The 22249-nt window shown below is 37.8% G+C and overlaps 1 protein-coding gene across 2 annotated transcripts in view; it reads left to right on the top strand.

Annotated features, from left to right (window-relative positions):
• LOC139941332 (FERM domain-containing protein 5-like) overlaps positions 1-20092 on the top strand; it is a 35400-nt gene extending 15308 nt beyond the window's left edge. Inside the window, exons 6-13 of one of the 2 annotated variants that reach the window (XM_071937773.1) lie at positions 282-369; positions 1305-1457; positions 1959-2047; positions 6941-6982; positions 9033-9104; positions 10253-10321; positions 11484-11569; positions 13166-20092. In XM_071937773.1, coding sequence (XP_071793874.1) covers positions 282-369; positions 1305-1457; positions 1959-2047; positions 6941-6982; positions 9033-9104; positions 10253-10321; positions 11484-11569; positions 13166-13755 — 1189 coding nt within the window. In that variant the 3' untranslated portion in view covers positions 13756-20092. The remainder of the gene's footprint in view (positions 1-281; positions 370-1304; positions 1458-1958; positions 2048-6940; positions 6983-9032; positions 9105-10252; positions 10322-11483; positions 11570-13165) is intronic. The other variant, XM_071937775.1, reaches the window with a different exon arrangement.
• Positions 20093-22249: the final 2157 nt, after the last annotated feature.

A 22249-nucleotide genomic window follows, 5' to 3' on the forward strand; every position in this document is an offset into this window, starting at 1 on the left:
AATCAGCTGTTCTTTTGACAATTCTTGAATTCAGTAATTACGACTTTCTTGCCTGGCAGGAATCACATGCAATGTAGTAGGTCCCTTTTTTTCCCCACAACTAAGATGCCATAATCAGCATGTGAATTTAAGTTTTTAATTATGATGTGTTGGTTCGATGACATTGAAAAGACCCGCCTGAAAAGAGTCGTGACATGCCCGTTTCTTGGTGTAAACGGTGGCGGTACAAATGTATGTGTGCTAATAAGTCAATTCACTCTATGTTCATTCTTGTCCGGTAGTGGTTTGACCCCTAGTGATGCAGAGGTAGCCTTTATCAAGAAAGCCTTTTCTCTGGAGACATATGGTGTTGACCCACATCCTGTGCGGGTAGGTTTACATACAAAAATGTGTTTCCATTAAAATTGTTATTAACTTTTTACCTTATCATTAGTATTGAAACATGACCCGAACATTTTGCTTTATGGCCGAGCGGTTAAGAGCAGCAGATTCAAGCTCTGGTGTTTGATTAGCAGAGTGTGAATCTCGGTCGTGACACTTGCTACGTAAATTGGGGAGGTAGTGCTTTCTGCTCTACCGGCCAGGCTTTGGACTTATGATACCCAAGCCTACATTCGTATGGACTGTAAAAGGGGTATCCTGTTTCAGCCCTAGGAGTAGGTGGCAACGCCCTCTGGGAACAATAATGTAACCCACACCTTGAAGTGGCCTTCAGGCCTTGTGTGTCTGGTGACTTGCATTTAAAAAAAATATATATAAAATAAATAATAATAAACCTATAAATTTATACCGCACTTAGTACTACGTTTCTAAGCACATGGTGCTGATGCCTAATAGGATAAATTCTGGTGCAGAAAAAGCTACATGGCCTTTTGGCTTGTGTTGATATTTTCCCAAAATTCAAGCCCTGTTAATAAAAAGTGGTTCTGACCTCATGTTTGGACTCTAGCAGAGTCTTTCTGGTTTTTCAATTCAATTCAATTCAATGTTTATTGTCAAATAGAAATTTGAATTGTTGAATATGCTTATAACCGTAACAGTTTAATTAAAAATTACAGAATTACAAATTATGCTGAAGAATAACAATAATTTTAGTATTGATTATAGACCGTAGTGAATATCCCTTTTTTGCTATGGAAGACGCCATCTTGAAGGGCAAACCGTATGCGCGTCCAAACAGGTGCGCACAAATGCCATGTTGTAGGTCAGATATTTGAACAGTGAGGTCATAATCAATACGGTCTATTGAGGACTCTACCAGTGTCAATGTTATCATTGGTTATCTGAATGTTTCATTTCTTTAGGATATTTATGGCACTGCTTTGCACATTGGAATGACCCATGTTGGCCTGTTGGTATTCAGAGCCAATGCTGTCGTAGAGACATTCAAATGGCCAGAGGTCAGGAAGTTTAGCTACGAGGGCAGAACATTTTTCATTCACGCTATCATAGATGAGGTAAGTCAATTCTTTCGACCAATTCATTCACAGTAGTTTCAGTTTGTCCTGTACCAGTTATGTCCTTCATACATGTTACTGGGATGCCTGATGGTAACCTGACCAGTGCCCAATTTCATAAAGCCGGTTTAAACATAACATTTTGCTGAGCACAGAAAAATATTGCTGAACATAAACTGGTTACCAGCCAAAAATATTCCATAAAGTTTGCATTGTTATGTGGCTTACAATGTCATATGAAAGTAGTATAATAATTCTTTATAAATTATTGTTATAATGGCTTTGTATTTTTTTCATTAAGTATGGAAAGAAGTGTGAGTTTGAATTAAATTGATAATTGCAGTGTGACACACCATCTACAAAACCTACTTGAATGAAGTTACATGTTCATGGTCAGATAGTTCAATGGTTTTAATAAGGTGGCCATAGAATCTTCTTTGAGTTGTAAACTTAACGACTTTGTCATATTAGCTACATTACTAATTATCATTTTGATTACAGAGAAATGTGAACCATGGGTTTCGGTTACCAACATCTGCCGCTACAAAACATCTTTGGAAAAGTGCATTAGATCATCAAGCATTCTATAAGTAAGTACATGTACATGTTTGAGAAAAGATCAGTACAGCATTGGTATTTATCAAAAAAAGTGTTTTTAAGTGTTGATCTTAAAACTCATTAATTTTAACATTAGACAAGTTCCAATCCTCTTGATAAATGTTTCCTGCTGAAATGTAAAAAGTGAGAGGCAAAAAGAATAATTTGAAGACCCCAGAACTACATTGCTTATTATGATTGCCATAATTGACATCTATATTATAAAAGCGCTTAAATCGCATGGGCGCCGCCATGTTGTTTTCACGTTAAGTGGTGCCCGCACCCTGCTAAAATGATGCATCCTGGGGTCAATTTCGGGGTACTCGTGGGTTGGGGATATGTGTTGTTTGTGACGTCACAGTCAAACCGTAAGCGTGTTTAACTTTGGGATTGAGTGCAGGCGTCCTTTGTGATGTCACAGTCACAGCGCGACCTTCCAGTAACTTCGCGCGTGCGTACATACAGTATAAAGAACAATGCATAGGATCGAGCTAGGCACGACGACAGGACGAAGGCTGGTGGGGGTTATTAGAGCACGTTGTGGGACAGGGAGAAGGAAGGGGCACGCAGTGTGGTACGTCTGTTGGAAGGGGGCGGGGGAACGGCAAAAAATGAAGGGAACATAGTAAAAGGGCTGGGAAAATAATACGGAAAGGGGAAAAAGAAAAAGGGACCAATGATGACATTGGACAGGGAAAAATAAACTGGACAGAGAAAAATACACAAAACAGAGAACCACCTGACTGGCAGGACCCGCGCGGAACGGGGAAAGTTATGGGCCAAGAAAAAAGTGCACAGAACAATTCACGGGCGGGATGTAGGGAAGGAAGTACGGGTTAGATTTAGGATGGGGACAGGAGGAAGGGGCACAAAGTGGTATGTCTGTGTGGGGACGGGCGGGGGAACGGCAAAAATAAAATGACGGGGAAAATGAACAGGGCTAGGGTAGGGATTGAAAAAATGAAAAGGGACTATCATGATATGGGACATTGAACAGGAAAATATTAATCTGAATGGGGGGGGGGGGATCAAGCCCATGAAACGGGAAAGAACCACCATTGGGACCCGCGCGAAACTGGAAAATATGAGTTCTGGGCAAACAGTGGTGAGCAAAAAACAATGCCAATGCACGGGATCGCGGGGACGGGAGGCACGGAGGCGTGGGTTAGATATGGGACGGGATAGGGAAGGGGAACACGGTTGGACAGGGAAGTGGGGAAAAATGAACGGGGCTGGTGAGGGGGAAAAAGAAAGGGGACTTGAAAACGCCACAGGACAGGAAAATAATAAACTGAACGGAAACAAAATAAACGAAACGAGATATAAACCGGACTGGGAAAGAACCACTATCGGGACCTGCTGGAAACTGGAAAACACTGGATGGGATTGACAAATAATGCCGAAACGGAAAAAAGACGGACAAGGGTTAGTGTACGATTTCACAAAGCACTAAGATTCGTCTTAACTTTGGATGGGTGGTTTGCCAGAGTGATTTGTATTGTGACCCTGCCCAGCCACTTTAACCCTCCCCTGTACACAACGCTACACTTGCAGCATTTTATACGTAGAGTTTTCTAGCAGGGTTGCCGCACGAAGCGCGGCATCTCGCTAGTATTTATAAAGAGATTAACAAAAACCCTATCACTTGTTGTGTATTTCTTTTTTTCTCTTTGATGTAGAAATGTGGCAGGTCGATTGTTGGTATGTTTATTTTGTTGTAAGCTTGAAAGTGGAAATAAATGTGGTCATGCAAACCAATTATTTGATATACCCTAAGACATAATTAAGGAAAAATAACCATGCATGGCATCAGATTTCTAAAGACAATTTGATTCCCCAAAATAAAATAAGTCAATGAAACATAAAAACTTATAGTGTGAAACAAAAAGAACAAAAGAGTTTAAACAGAAATGAATACAATAGCATACAAATATTGTTTTAAAGTAAGTCAAGGGGGTCAATTGCTTGTCAAATTTAGGAGATATTGAGTAAGTATCTATAATCTAAATTAATAACATTTCTATAAAAAATGGGCAACAATTTGAAAAGCTTTAATTTCCATTTTATAACACTGGCAAAGCATACTGTACTTTTTTAAAGATAAAGCAAGGGGTACAATTGCTAGTCAATAAAAACATTGTCAAATTTAGGAGATATTGAGTTAGTATCTATAATCTAAATTAATGACATTTCTAAAAAAAATGGGCAACAATTTGAAAAGCTTTAATTTCCCTTTTATAACAGTTGCAAAGCGTACTGTACTTTTTTAAGATAAAGCATGACACTTTTGATGTGTTAGATGAGTACCTTTTCTAGTTTTGGGTAAGATCTTTTTAATATTAGAAGCCTGAGCCTCAGAAAAATCTCTGACAATCTCAAAGAACGTTGACCAGAAAAGCATTTTTTAAGTGACTAGAACCCTTTACAGTATTTATAAGGAGCTTTACAAAAAAGCAATATTGTGAGGGAACTAATTGCCGTCCCCTTTGATGAAGTTAAATTATTTATCTTTATTGATAGGATAGAGTATAATTAGGAGCAATTGCAGGATCAGACATTGTGTCAAGCAGTAATGTGTCTTTCATTGCGATTCAGCAATACAGGTTGCCAATAACCACTTGAAATGCCAAACAGTTAGCGTTTCAATTCTAGCCAATTCATCTTCATGGTTGATCGCGTCATAAAAAGAGACAGTCACTTGTATTTGGAGCCTCTCTCGAGAAAGTTCACTCAAAACTTAAAGTCACCTGGAAATGGTATTTTTTCAACATAAAGCTTTTGTCACTAATATATGTGTTTTGATGAGTGGAATGTGAATAAACAGTTAACTAAGGTTTAAAAAAAAATCAGTTCTTATGTTATTTACAAATTTAATAGTAGACCCCGACCCGAGAGGGCGCTGTTCGTGACGTCAATCGAGGCAGACTTTGCCTGTAATGCGTAGAGTAAACACAATTGCAAAGTACATGTACGGACCAAGTCGTGAGTTTGTACGCTTCAAAAAAAAAAAAAAGGTTTTTTTCCGGCAATGCCGACTAGGTGTATTGCTGCTGAATGCAGAAAAACACTTTTTGAAATGTACCAACTCACGACTTGGACGTACATGTATTTTGCACATGTGTTTACTATACGCATTGCAGGCAAAGTCTGCCTCGATTGACGTCACAAAAGGGGTAGGCGGAGTCAGCCCCCCAAACAAATTTATATATTTTTTAAACATATAAATCGCGACAAACAATTACTAAACAAATTGTTTTATTGTTCGTAAGCATATACTCTTATGTTTGAAAGAAAAAAAATTCTATTTCCAGGTGACTTTAACATCTTAAGATGAATAGAGGCGATGCAAATAGAAAGGAAGCAATTTGAAACCCAAAGTCCTGTATCCTCTTTCTGAATATATGAAAAGGTAACCATAGCAACCAGATGTCCTTGTTTCATTCACCTGTGGGGGATAAACATATGGGCAATTGATAAAAAATGAAGACGTACCCGACCACACAATGACCGTAATGTCATGGGATTTACATGTGCAGTATTACTGTCGTATTACAGGTGAGCTTAGTGAGTGGAATATGAATACAAATTACACAGTGTGTTTACCTCTGTTTTCAATTCCACTGAGCTCTCTCAAGCTTAGTTCTGATCATAAGTCTTTTACTTGTTTCACTTTTGGTCTTATTTCAATACTTAACTCTCTTGTTTAGTATTGACCTCTTTTTTAAAATTATTTTGTTTTTAACATCACTTAGTGGACTTCGGTTTTATCTTTTGGTCAGTACAATTTTCAATAAACAGAACACTTGATCTTCAACTGAAACCTTTAAAACTGGAAGAGAAACTTTAAAACAGTTCATTAACCTAATCTAACATGGTTAAATGTCACAAGGGTATACAGGCCTTTGCAAAGTATTTTGCAAATTTAGTTTTTCAATAGTTATTATCAACGTCTTCTGTGTTTTAAACTTCTTGAAATTACACCCTTGCAATTTAGTTCTGAAACATGTGGAATGTCAGAGAAGAACTTCTGCCAAAGCTTACATGTACAGTGCCCTTTTAATTTTAATTCTTTTATTTTATTTATTTATTAATTTGTTGCTGATGTACACGCATAGTAGCAGCATTGCAATGTGTTAATAATATAAATGGCTGCCAGTGTCAATGTGAATTTTGATTGAAGGCTAGAAATCCATTGCTCTGTCAGCATTGTGTGTGTTCTAATCCGTCTTCCATCACAATCACTCCGTGGAGTGTAGTTATTTGAGTGGATTGTGCAATCTGGAAGACTGTACAATGTGTCAGTTTTACTTTGACCATGGAGGAAGATTTTCTTCTTCCATGCTTTGACACACATTGCACAATGCCTTGAGTGCACACCAAATGTGATGGGGGTCAATAAAAATCAGTCGCTTGTCGAACCAGGTAACTATTTTTACATTTTGGGTGCATTAGAAAAGAGCATTCTTCGATGCTGTTAAAACCACATGTTGTTACCGTCTTTTGTTCAAAAAGTTGTGAGAGTAGAAACACCAAGAGATGCGAGAGAATGAAACTGAGAAAATAAGGACCTTAAAGTCCTGTTGTTTATTGAGCAACATCGACATACTATCATTCATCTGTTTAAATTTTATTTATCAGGAAGGAACTTGCCAATGTAGAATAGGCCTTTTTTGGATTTAAATTATAACAAAATTGATGGTCTGTTTGGCTTGATTCTTCATAGTGATATTTCCGCAAAAATGACTCATTTAGCTTGACCGCATCACAAATAATATGGATTTCCAGCCTTATCATTGTCATTGCTAAGTGTATGTATTAATCTATTATACTTGTAAAGTGATATAACAATGCATTGAATCCAAATACTTTGTTCTATCTGTATGTAGTCCAGGTAGTCGACGTCGTCGTAGATCATCGCTATTATTAGGGTAAAAAATACTCCTGCATGGCAAAGATACATTAAGATCATCATGCTTGCCTAACACCCACTCCGCACTATCATGTTCCCACTCCCATTCAAAATAAACCTGCTGTTCCAGTGTTACAAATCTTGCATTGGGAACACTAACCATTTTTTGCCTTTTGTAATATTGGTGAAGGAATTTAAGGAAATACATGTAACAGTTTGCTTGGTTTATCTATAACAATAACACTACTTATTCAAATTCCATTCTTATCCTATTCAAATGCCATCATGATGCATCCTGCATGTCTTTTATCATCTTTCCCATATGCATGGAAGTATACTAAGGCCTGAAGCAGATCCTCTTGTGTACAAAAATGCCATCCTGTGGTGTAATTAGGAATATTGTGTATTGTCATGATTGTTTCTGAATGTGTAAGGATCACTTGGTTTGGTCAAGAATCAATTTTGAAACCCCAGGTTGAATATCTTTATGTGTGTACTCCTGATGATAGCATGAAGTTAATAAATTTGTTATTGAACATAATAGTATTTTGGGGCCTTACGTTATGGTTTGAGCCCAGCAGCTAGGTTTCCTTGGGAAATAGAATGTACATTACATGTACCTGCCAGGTATGTAAAAGAAGAAAATAACTATCGTCTTTCATTTGACCCCAGACCCTTCAGTATTAGATAGTCGCAAGAGTTAGCTTTTTATGTTTTAAATATTCCAAAACTGTTGGGTCATTTTTCAAAATGATTGGCGTAAAAAGCTCAACTTTGGTACGCAAGATGAAAATGTGAGTTTTAACAAACCATGGAGAGAGAAATGATTTGCTTATTAGCAGCCTGAAATAATAATAATAATGGAGTTCAACCATTACAAGCAGGAAGTGTCTGTCTGAGATTTGTAGCAAAGTCGTTTTCAGGGACTTGTTATGGGAGTGCGGTTTAGATATTATCGATTTTGATATCCTTCTTCAACCGAAACATATTGAATAAATCCTTCCGCTTGTGACCAGATTTTGAATTCTTATTTAAGCTAAAGGCTGGATAGCTTAATTCTGTATTGAAATGTGCTTTTATGAACATATTGTGATGTTGGTTAAAAAATGAGGAAGTGGTGATACGCTTGTTTGAAACTTTGCTTTTCTTTTATAATGTAACCAGGTAACACTGTCAAATTTTTCTTAAACTTGACTGCATCTAAATTTAAGAAATTGAAGTAAATGTTGCACAAAATCATTCACATTGTGATACCATTGGGGTCCATTGTTTTTTACACACTCGGGGGGGGGGGGGGGGGGGGGGGATGGTAAATGGCACCCTCAGCTTTACCTTGGGTGCCATTTACCCTCTTACGGGTGTGCCAATAACACGGACCCTTTCAGTATCACAGCGCACAACACTTGTATACTGTATTTTTCTGAAAAATTGGTCTTCAAGTGAGTTTATACCATTTTGCAGTGAGAAAATGAAACGCCCTGAAAGTCTCTGTGTCTGGAAAGTTTTTGATATAAGCCCTTATAGACCTTTTTGTAAATACCCTCTGCGCAAGCGCTAACTGTTGAATGAGGTGCATAACAGTCTAGCTAGCGATAAAACTTGATTGCTAGCCAAACCAGAATGTACCTCATTCAACGCCTAATGAGCTTAAGATTATTGGCGATAAGGTCTATGCATATGGTGTCACTGCAGTCTGGCGCCTTCAGGGAGTGGTTGCTTTGTGGTCCAACCTGTGTGTCGCGCAAACTTTTCTTTGCATTTTTTTCCTTGAAGATGGTGGTGGGATGACATTAGCTAATTGGATGAAATCAATGCGTAAGGTTTATTTAGTGAACATTAACAATGATGAATACGTTTCAAATAACTTATGAAAAGCAATGACATTAGTTTGGTGAACATTTTGGCTTTTCAAAAGGGCACTAAGACGCTGACTAGCCTATGTTGATTTTGTTCAGCACTTGATTTTACCAAACATGGACACTGCACTGGTACAGATTAGTGTCTGTGCATGAATTCTGAGTTTATGTCTACCTCATTTATTTGACTCCATTGTATTCGGCCCTCTATAGGTTTAGACGATCCAGTGAGGTATCCAGCCACACATCAGGTGGTTTCTTCAGAGGAAGCCGCTTCAGATTCAGGTCAGAGGTCAAAATATTATGTGTCATTCAATAAGCAAATTATGAAACACATCTACCCGCAATTGTTTTTTTGATTTGTACTTTTTGACAAATACACATGTAGGCCACAAGATGATACAAGTCATGATCTGTTTTAAGAAATAAAAGTGGAAAAAACACCAGTATATATATTTTTTTTTAGTAAAACATACAGCCTAATGACATAAAGGTGCAACCTATTCAATCAGAAGCGATGCAATGGGAACCAATGTACTTGGGAACCATGTCAGGTTTTGGTTGTTTTTACCCGACATTTAAAAAAAAGTTTATCCCCTGGCTACTACTTCCCGAGTTGTATTGTAAATTTGGGTTTGATCCTTGGCTATATGGCAGTTAAAATGTTTGTATGGCTTCTGACTGGCACCGATGAATGTTAAAGCCAGTGGATGGTGGACACTTTCGGTAAACAGTGTGAAAATTTAGGCTTAATCAGTCATCGGAGTCGGAAGAAAATAACGGGAAAACCCACCCTTGTTTCCGCACGTTTCGCAGTGTCATGACATGTGTTTACTATAAATCCGTAATTCTCGTTGTCGAGAATTGATAATTGTTTTAATGTTCTCTCAAAAAGTAAAGCATATTATGGAATAATATTTCAAGAGAAGTCTTTTACCATTACCTTCTGTAAACCCTGTAAGTTTTTGTAAATCTGTGAACTTTTATTTGTTTTTCTGTTCCGAAAGTGTATAATGGCTTTAAGGGAGACGACCAATATAGAGCTAGATAGCTCAGTTGGTAGACCGTCAGTATTTTAATCCAATAGTCTTAAGGCCTTGTCACACAGGGTAATTTTTTCAGGCAACTTCAAGGCAACCAACTGCACCGCATCCACAAGGAACACATTGGCCATGTTGGCAGCTCAAGAGACACAGTGTATCGTTATAGTTGTAACTCACTAACCCTAGGAAAAATAGTGATAAAACTGAAATGAGAATGTCTTGTTGGAGATTGCCTGGAACTGGTTGTCTGTAAATTGCCATGAGTTACATGTACATGGCCTTCAGCGTTCCACTCTAAGTCCAAATCTAGTAAAAAAAATTGTTTTACTCAAAATAATTGTCTAATACTTTCTATAACAACCTTGAATAATCCTTGGTTTTTATTAATAGTGGTCGTACACAAAAGGAGGTACTAGAGAAGAGTCGGAGTCTGAGTAGAGAAGAGCCAACATTTGCAAGGTGAGAACTCATCAATACTCTCCACATTATACATCTCTAGTAAAACCGTACCTTCAAAAACATGTACATTTTAAAGACACTGGACACTATTGGTAATTGTCAAAGACCATCTTCTCACTTAGTGTACCTCAACATATGCATAAAATAACAAGCCTGTGAAAATTTGAGCTCAATTGGTCGTAATGAAAGAAAAAACACCCTTGTCACACAAAGTCATTGCTTTCAGATGCTTGATTTTGAGACCATCTAATTTACTTCTTTGTCGTAAAATATGTTACTTAAGAGAGAGCCATTTCTCACAATGTTTTAAACTATCATCAGCTCCTCATTACTCGTTACCAAGTAAGGTTTTATGCTTTACCAATAGTGTCCACTGCCTTTAACACCGCAATAATGTATAACCTGAGACATGGCATTTCTGTTTATTGATTAATTTTTAAATTAATCATAAAAGTACTTTGGAATTATTGATTAATTTTTAAATTAATCATAAAAGTGCTTTGGAATAGCCAGGTTCTTAATGTGTTTAACTTTTTGTCCATTCCTTTTATTTTATTACTCCTTTATTTTAATTAATTCTTTTACTTAACTGTTCTGCATTGTCTGCATCCATGAAGTGTATAGACCTTTACCATTCTGCCTCGACCTTGGTCATAATGTTACTAGTCTCGAATGACAATAATGAATGCTAATAATCATTTTGCAATTAGGAACCAGACTTTTTCTGTTCTTCCAGCCTCGGTTTGGTAACATTGATATCAATTGGAGAAATTCAAGATGGCTGCACCATGATAAAGGTCTATTACTGTTTGGTCAATGGTTCTACTTTATTCCTCCTTCTTAGGACTCCTTTAAGTTTTTAGTAGGTTTATGTTTGAAGGGTTCATGAAGTTTTTGTTTCTGTTTATAGTTGTTATATACATGTATATTTATGGGCATGTTCACTTGCTTCTTGGTTTTATAATGTTTATCTGTTTATCTTTATCTGTTTATCTTGAGGTAATGGTGTAACTTGTTTTGGGGAAATGTGGGAACTGGTAGAGGAAAATGGGCGTCTGTAAGGGAAAAATTGGTGACTTGATGGGGGATAATGTCACGTGTGACTTGAAAGGGTGACAGCAGAGGCAGACATATTTTAATCTTTTGGTATGATTTCCTGCAGGAGTCCACCTATGATAAGGCCAAGGAGGGTTCAATCCTTCAGAGAACCCAGTGCACTTCATCCCCCCTGTGAAAGCACATTCGATGGTAAGATCATGATCTCAATGTTTTCTGGTTTTCATTTTGTCTGTTCTTTGTTCAAGTGCTTGGTAGATTACAACAACAGGTCCCTAAGACATGTTGTGTGTCATCCTTCACTTTATTTTGTTTTATTTTGTTAATATCACATTTCGAGGCCGATAGGCCAAATTTGATTTGATTATAACAATCAATAATTGGCATAAATAGTAAAAATGATAAAAACATTACCTCAACCTGGAATTCAAAACTGTAAGCAAAAAATTCCCCTTGAGAACAGGAATTGATGTTATATTACAATCCATAAAATTAACAATAGTTAATGACTGAATAAAATCCAGGGGATTTGACACTGTTTTACACTGTGTCAAACCGTTTGACACTGTGTCAAACCGTAAAAATGAATCTACAATTATTTTTTTCATCAAAACATCAAAAATACATCATCAGGTGTTAAGCAAAATATTGAAATAAGGAATTGAGGGTTATTTGTTATAATCCATAATGGCCACTTCACAGTATGGGGTTGTGCTCACTACTGCAAAATGAGATAATGTGTTTGTTTGTCAATAAGGTCTAGAAATGATCGATGCAAAACAATTGTAGTATAAGCTGAAATTAAAAGTAATAATATGAATTGCAAATGACTATAAAAGTACATGTATTGAATTATGACATTTATCTCTAAATGATGTTAATATGCAGTGTAAGAGAACAATAATAATACTGATTTGTGCTTTCGAAAAAACAAAGAAATTTAGTGGAGCTTGACTTGAACCAATGACCTCCAAATTAATGTACCTGCACTCTATTAACTGAGCTATCCAGTCCCATAAGCCTTTTTGAGGTATGGTGGACGTGATACGCCACACTCACCATGTTGGTGGTCATTAGGTTTACGTGTAAACGCTGCGTCGCCTAAAATGCGCACTTCACTGAATAACAAACGTTCTATTTCTATGGTCAATACGCACAAATTTACCACAACTTTACAGTGTTGTAGCATTGTGTCCGCCATACCTCAAAAAGGCTTATGCTGGTGGTCTTCCTAACTAAGATACTGGTAAGATAAGGAGACCGCCAAGATAGGGCTGGAAAGCTCAGTTGGTAGAGTGCCAAAATGTTAATCCAGAGGTTGATGGTTCAAGTCGTGTCCCCCCCCCCCCCAAATTTCAATTTTTCATTGTCGACTCCAGATCATTTATAACTTATCCAGTCAGTTTCCCTGGTAGTTTATTCCTTGATTGAAAAAAATATCAAGACAAAGTTTACTTCGAAACTTCAACTTCTCTATCAAATTATAAATTATAATATAGATTTAATCCCTTTGAGATAGTTATAAAATAGGTGCTGTCTTAATTAGTTCATGCAATTTTCATAGATCATATTCGGTGATCAGAGTGATATTTAATCTTGGAGAATACTTTACATGGCAGTCTGAGAGATGTCACCTACGTGTGTGAATTATAATTGATAGGCATATCAAAGTACATGGACTTGCAACTAGTGGTGCCGAGAAACCAAAATGGTTTTAAGTAAATCCATCAAAATTGATTCCAGTCTGTTGATGATTTTACTTTGTGGCCTTTTCATCCCTGCTTGTAGGTTTCTCTCAACTATCAGGCTCAGATCAATCCACCCCAATCAAGATAAATGACCCCTTCATGACCTATGCCCCAGCTCCCCTAGACAGCACTGATGATTCTGACATGCATGCAGACAGTGAAGACATGATCGATGCTGCCACGCCCACCATCCAAGAAGAACCCTATGAGCAGCAAGCTGAGGAGGAGACAAAACAAGAGGCTCCTTGGGTCTATCAGGAACCACAGACTAACCATGTCAAGGACAAACCGATTGTAGACAAACCTCACTCATCGTCGGGCCGCTGTAGTACAGTATTGACAATTACTAAGGTAACATTCTGCTGTGTAGTCTTGGCATTAATCCTCTTCACCATTTCGCTGGTAGTGCTGTATGAGACGGATCACATCCCGACCCTTGACCCCCTACGTCAGAATGAATCCATTAGGGAATTCAAAGAGGCTTATTATGTTCCTGTACGTGCTTTGATTGAGGAGGGTTGGGAGCAGGTTAGCGAGGGGTACCAGCAACTGCCGTCGATGGAGGAGTGGATGAAACAGATTGGTATCATTAACGACGGAGAGGCAAAGCAAGAGAAGGAGAGCAAATAAATCAAAGGAGGAGGAATCAAACCCTCTTATTATGTGGTGAAAGGGTAGGATGGTCCTACATTGCCTTGGTTCAAGAAAGTTTGTAATGCGTCTGTGCATGTTGTACAGTGCCTTGAGAATGAACACCATAGGGTACCAACAAGCTTTTGAATACATTTATCATGTTGCAAGTACATCTTTGTTTGTGCATGCATCTATTGGGAGTGCATGTGATGCTATTGACTTATAAACAAGAGAAGAAATCTTATAAGATGGTCAAACAAAGTTTGATTAACCTTACAATCTCCACACTCGCCACAAAATGTAAAAAAGGAAAATTGGTGTATCTCAGCTGTGTTTATTTGATTTGCCATTTACTACAGTTGGCCATACTGGTAGTTTTAAACACTGATCGGTTGACACGCATTACTTGCAAGGATTTAGCAATAGGCACATCTACAGGGAAGTCTTTTCCCAAATGTAAACCAAAACATACACATTGTTTAAGTAGCCTGTATTTCATTTTGTACACAACATGTAAACCTTTCCCCATGAAACAAACACTATGAAATATTGTACAACATGTATCATTTTTCCAGGGTTAAACCCTCAGTTGCGTACTTCATTTTCATAGTGAGAATCAGGGACGTCCTACATGTACCCAGAGGTCTGGGGAGGTCTGGTTCCAGACCGACCGAATTGTTGTAACAGACAATGTGTTCAGGACTGGATGGTCTAAGAAAGGTTAATTGCCCTGGCCTGTAATTTCATCACTGAAGGGGCACTTGAGGCCATTTTCATTTTGTTAAAGGAACTTCCAATTGTTTATTTTGCTAATTTTGATTAAACATCCAACAGCACAAATAAAACCAATTACTGGATGAATAAAAAATGTTCAGTTTTAGATGTGGGAGGAAAACCAACACGGGGGAAAACCCTTACAATCAAGTAGGGCATGAAAACCCAATCCACATGTGACATACATGGGTCTGGTCTGAGGTGGGATTCTAACCAGGGAACACAGAGGTGAAAGGACGGAAAAGGAATCACTGAGCCAACCTGATCCTTTTGGAAATCCTTTGAGTCTATACCTGAATGTTTGGGAGAGGCATCTAGGCCAAATCCAGGGGCAGTTGGACCGTGCGGATTCTGTGTAATCCCAGATCTACTTCCAGGCCTGTATGCTTCGTCTTTAAAAGGGCAGGGGCACCAAGGCATTTTCTCTTCGGTAAAGGGCACCTATGAGAAAACTATAAATTTCTACTGGGCCAGAGCATTTCAAAGGCACCAAGGCAATGACATGGTGGAGGCAACCGCCTTCTTGCCTTTGTGAAGTAGCCGGCCTGTACTTGATCTTGTTTATATAATGTAGCTACTGCGCGTAGGATGACTTGATTGATGTGACAGATTTGTTTTGATGTGACAGATTTGTTTTAAAGAATAGAACACGTTTGGAAAGTGATTTTACAGAGACATTATATATATACTGTATAAAGTATTTATGGTAAGTTAATAACTTATATAAATATGTCTTGCATAATTTGTGAAAGTTTAGCCTACTGGTAATTTGTGGTATTCACATAAGGTGCTAAACAATCTGGAAATCAGTGAACAAGCTCTGTCTTGCATTAATATAGTAAATTTTGGTTAGAGGGTCACTTTTGGAGGAGTTTTTTCGTCATGATCACCATCTCACTTATTTGAACTTATTCTTATTTGTAAAGGAAGTTCCTCCAAATCTGCCAAATGTTTTGCCTAAGGTTCTTCAGTAATGTTTTCAATTGGAATTGTAAATTTTAGGGATAATTTTAAGTATGGGTTGAGTTGAGTGTAAATAGTAGGCGGGACTAAATAGTTTTAATAACAGAAAAGCATCTAAGAAAGTTGTGACCACAATCAGGAAACTGAAGATGGTGGTAGAAACATTTTGAAGTTTTTATGACGGAGAAAATTTACAGAAAAGAACAGGGCGTCTTATTTTGAATCATGTTATCAACGATTGTGTGACAAATTTTTGAAAGAACATTTTTTGGAACGAATTGTGATTTTGAGATTTACAGTGACTTTGAACTGGTTTATCAATTTTGATGCAATAATTAAAATTGCAGTTATTTGCAGTGGATTGGAAGAGGTAGAATTTTGATTCTCACTGTTAAAGAATATTAAAATCAAAAATAGCTTTTTAAAAGTGTTTTATAACTAGTGAAAGTATCACAAACAAAATATAGTTTACAAATCTTCAAAAATACAATATGGCGTGTATAGCTTTTACAAGTTCCCAAAGTCAACATATTCTTTGTACTTTCACAAAATATTAGCCAAGATATTGTAAAGACAATTAATCCCTTTGGAGCTAAAGTGTATTGACATCACTGCAATAAAATAGTTTAAACTGTTCTTGTAAGATAAGGACAAGGGTCAATATTCCTCAGGTTGGTTGGAGCTTATACCAATGCTACATCAAGAGAGCTTTCATAGACATTTTGATAAACTTAAACCCAAGTTTTAATAGTAGTAGTAATAACACACATCATTTATTAGGTACTTTTACAAGTTTCAAACTTATTAGACACTTAATACGACGGCTGTTCTAAGCGCAAAGTCAGTATTTTCCTGCAAGGTATGTGGGGCTACGTTTGGATTACCTAATCCTTTTACATAGCACCATGTAATGGTTTACAAGGTACTGTGCGAATATGCGGCCAATCACACCAGGAACGCCGAGGCGAGCCCATTCTCTTTTTTGCACTGGGGTCTTTTATGTGCGTTACACAAAACACGTGACTAACGCCTCTTCGTCCCATTTGAAGGACGAAGTATCATGGTTAAGTATCTGGCTTAAAGCCAGTGGACACTATTGGAAATTGTCAAAGACTAGTCTTCACAGTTGGTGTATCTCAACATATGCATAAAATAACAAACCTGTGAAAATTTGAGCTCAATCGGTCGTCGAAGTTGCGAGATATTAATGAAAGAAAAAACACCATTGTCACACGAAGTTGTGTGCTTTCTGATGCTTGATTTCGAGACCTCAAATTCTAAACTTGAGGTCTCGAAATCAAATTCGTGGAAAATTACTTCTTTCTCGAAAACTACGTCACTTCAGAGGGAGCTGCTTCTCACAATGTTTTATACTATCAACCTCTCCCCGTTACTCGTAACCAAGAAAGGTTTTATGATCATAATTATTTTGAGTAATTACCAATAGTGTCCACTGCCTTTAAGGACATGGGTGTCACGACTGAGATTTGAACCCACACTCCGCTGATCAGAAACACCATAGTTACAGTCCGATGCTCTTCACCGCTAGGCCAGAAAGAGACTCAAAAGAGAGAGTGCAATAATGCCATACTGTCTGCATACTGCTGCAGTATTTGCTACATGTTTAGAATGTCATAAGATGTTAGCATCCTATACTTCTCATTTCTCATTCAAAGAATATTGCTCCTTCATATCTAACTTATTGACGTTTTAATATCAAGAGTCATTTTTCAAAATAGCAATCAGCCATGTTTAGATAATCAACGATGTTTACACAAAAAGAAGTACGTCTCTGAAGGGTTAACCATGTTGTGTAACTTCTCTCTTCACTGCTTATTTATTGTACCAGCTCCATGACATAACAGACTGTGGTATTCAAAGCTTTGTTTGTAGTAAATTAAGTATATATATATATGTACATTTGTACACTGAGTCGGCTGAAGATGCTTTGTGGTTCCCTCGTTTGTGGTTTCAAAGATGAACTCTGGAGATTGAAGCTATATTTCAGTTTACTTGTGCAGATTCAATTTTTTGATAATTATTTATTATGTCTTTATTGGTGGAGTCGGGGTCAATGGGATGGGTTTGTTTGGTATTGTTGGTGATTAGTAGTATTGGGTAACGAGCTGTTAATAGTGTAGTAATTAAGTGCTGATTATGGTCTACGTCTTATTCTGTATGTTTCTATGTTGGGAAGAGACAACTTTGCCATGAGGGGTTTTAACAAGTAGCTGGTAATTGTTGTCGTCTATGACTTACATTGTGCGCCTTAATCTTGATTTGACTAAAATCTTGATGAAACATAAACATTACTATTTTTGTCATGAAAGTACTCACTTCTTTTAATACACACATTGTACAAACTGTCAATGAGTAGCCTGGGTTATCCTCAAACCAAGGCAGGACAATGTCAGCTGCCTTGGGGAATGGATCACATTAATAACCCAGGTTACTGCATTAAAAGGGGACGATGTTTCTAACTAGAATGGCACTGTCATCACAATTTTCATAATTGTTTTATCTCTATCTTCCTGAACTTGGATGAACAGTGTTGTATTCAAGGTTATATATGATAGTTTAGAAACTGAATACTTCTGCTGGGTGAGCAATGCTGTTTTTTCAATTAAGCAATCCAACATCTTTTTTGACACTCTGGAAAATTCCGAAAAAAACATCCAAAAAAGTACTGTGGCCTACTCCACAACAACACTCCAGATCAACTCTTCATAACAAACACTCAAGAACAACACAAAAGAACAACGTTCTGCACCAACACTCTGGAATCACACTCCGGAACAATACTCCGGAACAACACTCCGGAACAACACTCCGGAACAATATTCTGGAACAATACTCCGAAACAACACTCCGGAACAACACTTCGGAACAACACTCCGAAACAACACTCTGAAACAACCCTCTGGAACAACACTCTGGAACAACACTCTAGAACAACACTCTGAAACAACCCTCCGGAACAACACTCTGAAACAATATTCTGGAACAATACTCCGGAACAACACTCCGGAACAACACTTCGGAACAACACTCCAAAACAACACTCTGAAACAACACTCTGAAACAACCCTCCGGAACAACACTCTGGAACAACACTCCGGAACAACACTCTGAAACAACCCTCCGGAACAACACTCCGGAACAACACTCCGGAACAATATTCTGGAACAATACTCCGGAACAACACTCCGGAACAACACTTCGGAACAACCCTCAGAAACAACACTCTGAAACAACACTCTGGAACAACACTCTGGAACAACACTCTGGAACAACACTCCGGAACAACACTCCGGAACAACACTCCGGAACAATATTCCGGAACAATACTCCGAAACAACACTCCGGAACAACACTCCGGAACAACACTCCGGAACAACACTCCGAAACAACACTCCGAAACAACACTCTGAAACAACACTCTGGAACAACACTCTGGAACAACACTCCATAACAACACTCTGGAAAAACACTCCAGATCAGTTCTTTGTAACACTAACTCTTGAACAACAGTCCGGAGCAACACTGCAGAGAAACACTCCAGATCAACTCTGGAACAACACTCCGGAAAAACACTCCGGAACAACACTCCAGATCAACTCTTCGTAACAATAACTCCTGAACAACATTCCGGATCAACACTCAAGAACATCACACAAGAACAACATTCTGCACCAACACTCTGGAATCACACTCAGGAACAATACTCCGGAACAGCATTCCGGAACAACTCTCCAGAACAACACTTCAGAACAATCTGGGAGAAAGCTTCAGCAAAGATGCATAGGTTTTTCTGATCACTGAGCCAAGATTTATTTTATTTAATTTGAATTTTTCATAGTATAAAGTAAACGAATGTAAATGTTTTCTAAAATGTCAAGTGCCAATGTGTAAAATTCCCTGTGATGTAACATATCATTGCCATGGTAAATGGTTTTATTTGCATTGTTTGTGGTAGGTGTAGCTGTTTATCATCATGTGCAATGTTGTCATGTGTTTGCTGCCATTGATTAATTATTACATTGTAAACACAGCAGATTGGATAGTAACAAAACAGAGTTCTCTAAGAGTCACTTATTTATTAGTTTCTAGATTTGTATTTGGACAGAATAATGTCATCTGTACAATATAAACCGTTGATTTGAAGCGTTGCTTGCTTATGATCAATGGTTGGGTATAATTTTCGCTCTTTCATAGGGTAGGCCTACTTGCTGGTTCTTGATACCTTATAATGGAACAATGCTACCCAAATGGTTTCATTTGTTCAAGTTGTACCACATACAAGAAGTATTCCAAAAAGGGGAACAGTGGAGCAACAATGGTTGTCCGGAGCGGCAAATGTAAGCATAGAGGCAGGAACCTCTATAGTGTAAGGGTATGTGCTCACATTTTTATTTTGCCGAAATCCTCAGTAGACATAATTATTTTCCCCATGCATTTTTTCTTCTTGTCAGCACAAGGTTTGGAAAGTGTCGAAAATAATTGAAGAAGTATTTCCTTTGAAATGTGTTATTGCAAAACATTGTTACAGTTACAGGAAATCAGAACTTCTGAAAGACATAACATTAAACGATTTGTACAACAACGTCTCTTCTTGTTAAGTTTTGTGCATAAATTATACCTGATTAAAATATTTACATTTGACAAGAGGGGTTGTTTACCATCATAAACAACATAAAAACGCATGAGTAATTTGAAAACAGACTCTGTCCCATAAGCATGTACACATTCATGATGCTTTTGATAGCTAATAATTTTGATAAAAAATGAAAGTTTGACTTTTTACAATAGACCCTTTTCAAAATTGTAGCTTGGGCTCAGGCTCAAGCTCCGCCCGACTCTTTCTGAAGCTCTCAACCGAAAGTGCACCTTTTCAAAAATGACTGACACTACTCATGGAGGAATAAATTTATTCCTCCATGCACTACTGTAGCCGAACCCAAGATTAATTGACTCCCCTTTGCCCTTGTTTTTTGTTTTTAAACAGCGCCCTCTTTCGGCTGTATGACGACGATCATCATCACAAAAATGGGCACTTGAGTGTTCGAAAGTGAACATAACTCAATACAAACTAAACATTCCCAAGTAAATTCAATATAAATTTGGTGTTTTACCCATTTACACCGATGTGTGTCAGCATTGCCTCATAAGGAAACTCCCAACCATCATTAAACTTTGATACTGCCAAAAAATACCTAACGGGCTTACCACAGAGACCGGTCCTTTCTATGGTCTTATGCAAGCGAGCATATTGAGCAGCCTGGCCCTGGCGTTAGGTTGATGACCTTACTAAGATCAGATCTGATTCCGTTATCTATATCCAATCTCAGGATTGTCTTTAAGCAGGCCTTCTAATTACCCTCGTTAAAGTGCAACCTTCAGGGCAAAGCCTTTGACCTGGTCTAATCAAACCTACCATCTCGTTGATCTGGGCTAGTCTCTCACCCTTCCGGCTACCATCAGGGACTGTGAGTGAACCGCCTGAAATGTCAGAACCAAATTAAAGGAGTATATTAAAACATGGTAAGAATATGAGGTGAATCACGATTACATCTAAGTTAAAAGTGGCTTTTTAAAAGGGTCAACAAAATAAAATACTTTTGCAAACCGTCGGGGTGAACATTCCTTCGTTTCTCATCTTGAAAATAAATCAAATGTCAACATAAGCAAACTCCCAACCAACAACCCTATTATTATTTACACTCTCGATCGAAGAATGTGATAAAAAGTAAATCGGTTTTGGAACATGAACAAGAAAGGTAATTAAAACAGACATAATTGAAACGGACATACAACCGATGGGAGCATATTATAGTCGATCTTCCATGAATATACAGCGTCCGTGCCTCTCGTACAGCAAATAATGAAGTCAATGAAGTCTGTGAAAAAGGAAATTGGGAGAGTGGTAGATCAGACAGTCTGTGGATAAAAAAAAGTATACAGACAGGATAAGTCAGTCCATTTGTTTAATTATTTAAGTCCAGGTATTGGCTGACGGAAGCTGTTCGTCACTCGTTTTGTAGCCAACAGTGTTTCCATTGGTAGCCTTACATCCTTACACATCAAGAAGTCATCTCCTTTAAAACCCCATCTAGTTCAAACTAAAACATGCAATGCATTAGTTGTGACTGGAACAGGAATTGAGATTGTGACTGGGACGGGAATCTAGCAATAAAGCCAGCTTATAAAGCCATCCAAGAGTGCTCCCAGCAAGAAAGGGACTTAAAAGCAGAGGATTAGACCGATTTGGGATGAGCGTTTCACTTAAGATCAATCCAACAACGTTGGAAGATAAAAGTTACTGATAAGACATTTTTACATCGCCAAAGTCTGCCAATCGTAAAAATTGCTGTTAACAAATTTCAGTTGTTGTGTTCTGAGTAATATGAGGGCATTGCCAGACGCAATTTTTGAGATTTTTATCTGAAATTGTGAGGAAAACCCCCCGAAAAGAAGCTTAGTTTCAGCATAGCTCTATGGTTTCAACCACAGCAGTGGGTAGAGCTCCTGCCACTTTAATAGAGTTTGAAGTCGTGCAGAGAGACCCACCTAAATAGTCACACTTTAGAGAGACGATTCCCACGGTTGAAACACCGAGTTTTGTCCTCAGGAAAACTAAAGTCACTTCACAGGAATTTGTCTAGGGTTGTCACATCAAGAGCTAACTTCAAAAGTGAAATACTCCACTTAGTATTGTGTGTCAATAATAGATCTATATGTGCCCCCTTTGCATCGA

This window comes from Asterias amurensis, chromosome 9 (genome assembly GCF_032118995.1).
Source record: "Asterias amurensis chromosome 9, ASM3211899v1".
NCBI classification, from domain to species: Eukaryota; Metazoa; Echinodermata; class Asteroidea; order Forcipulatida; family Asteriidae; genus Asterias; species Asterias amurensis.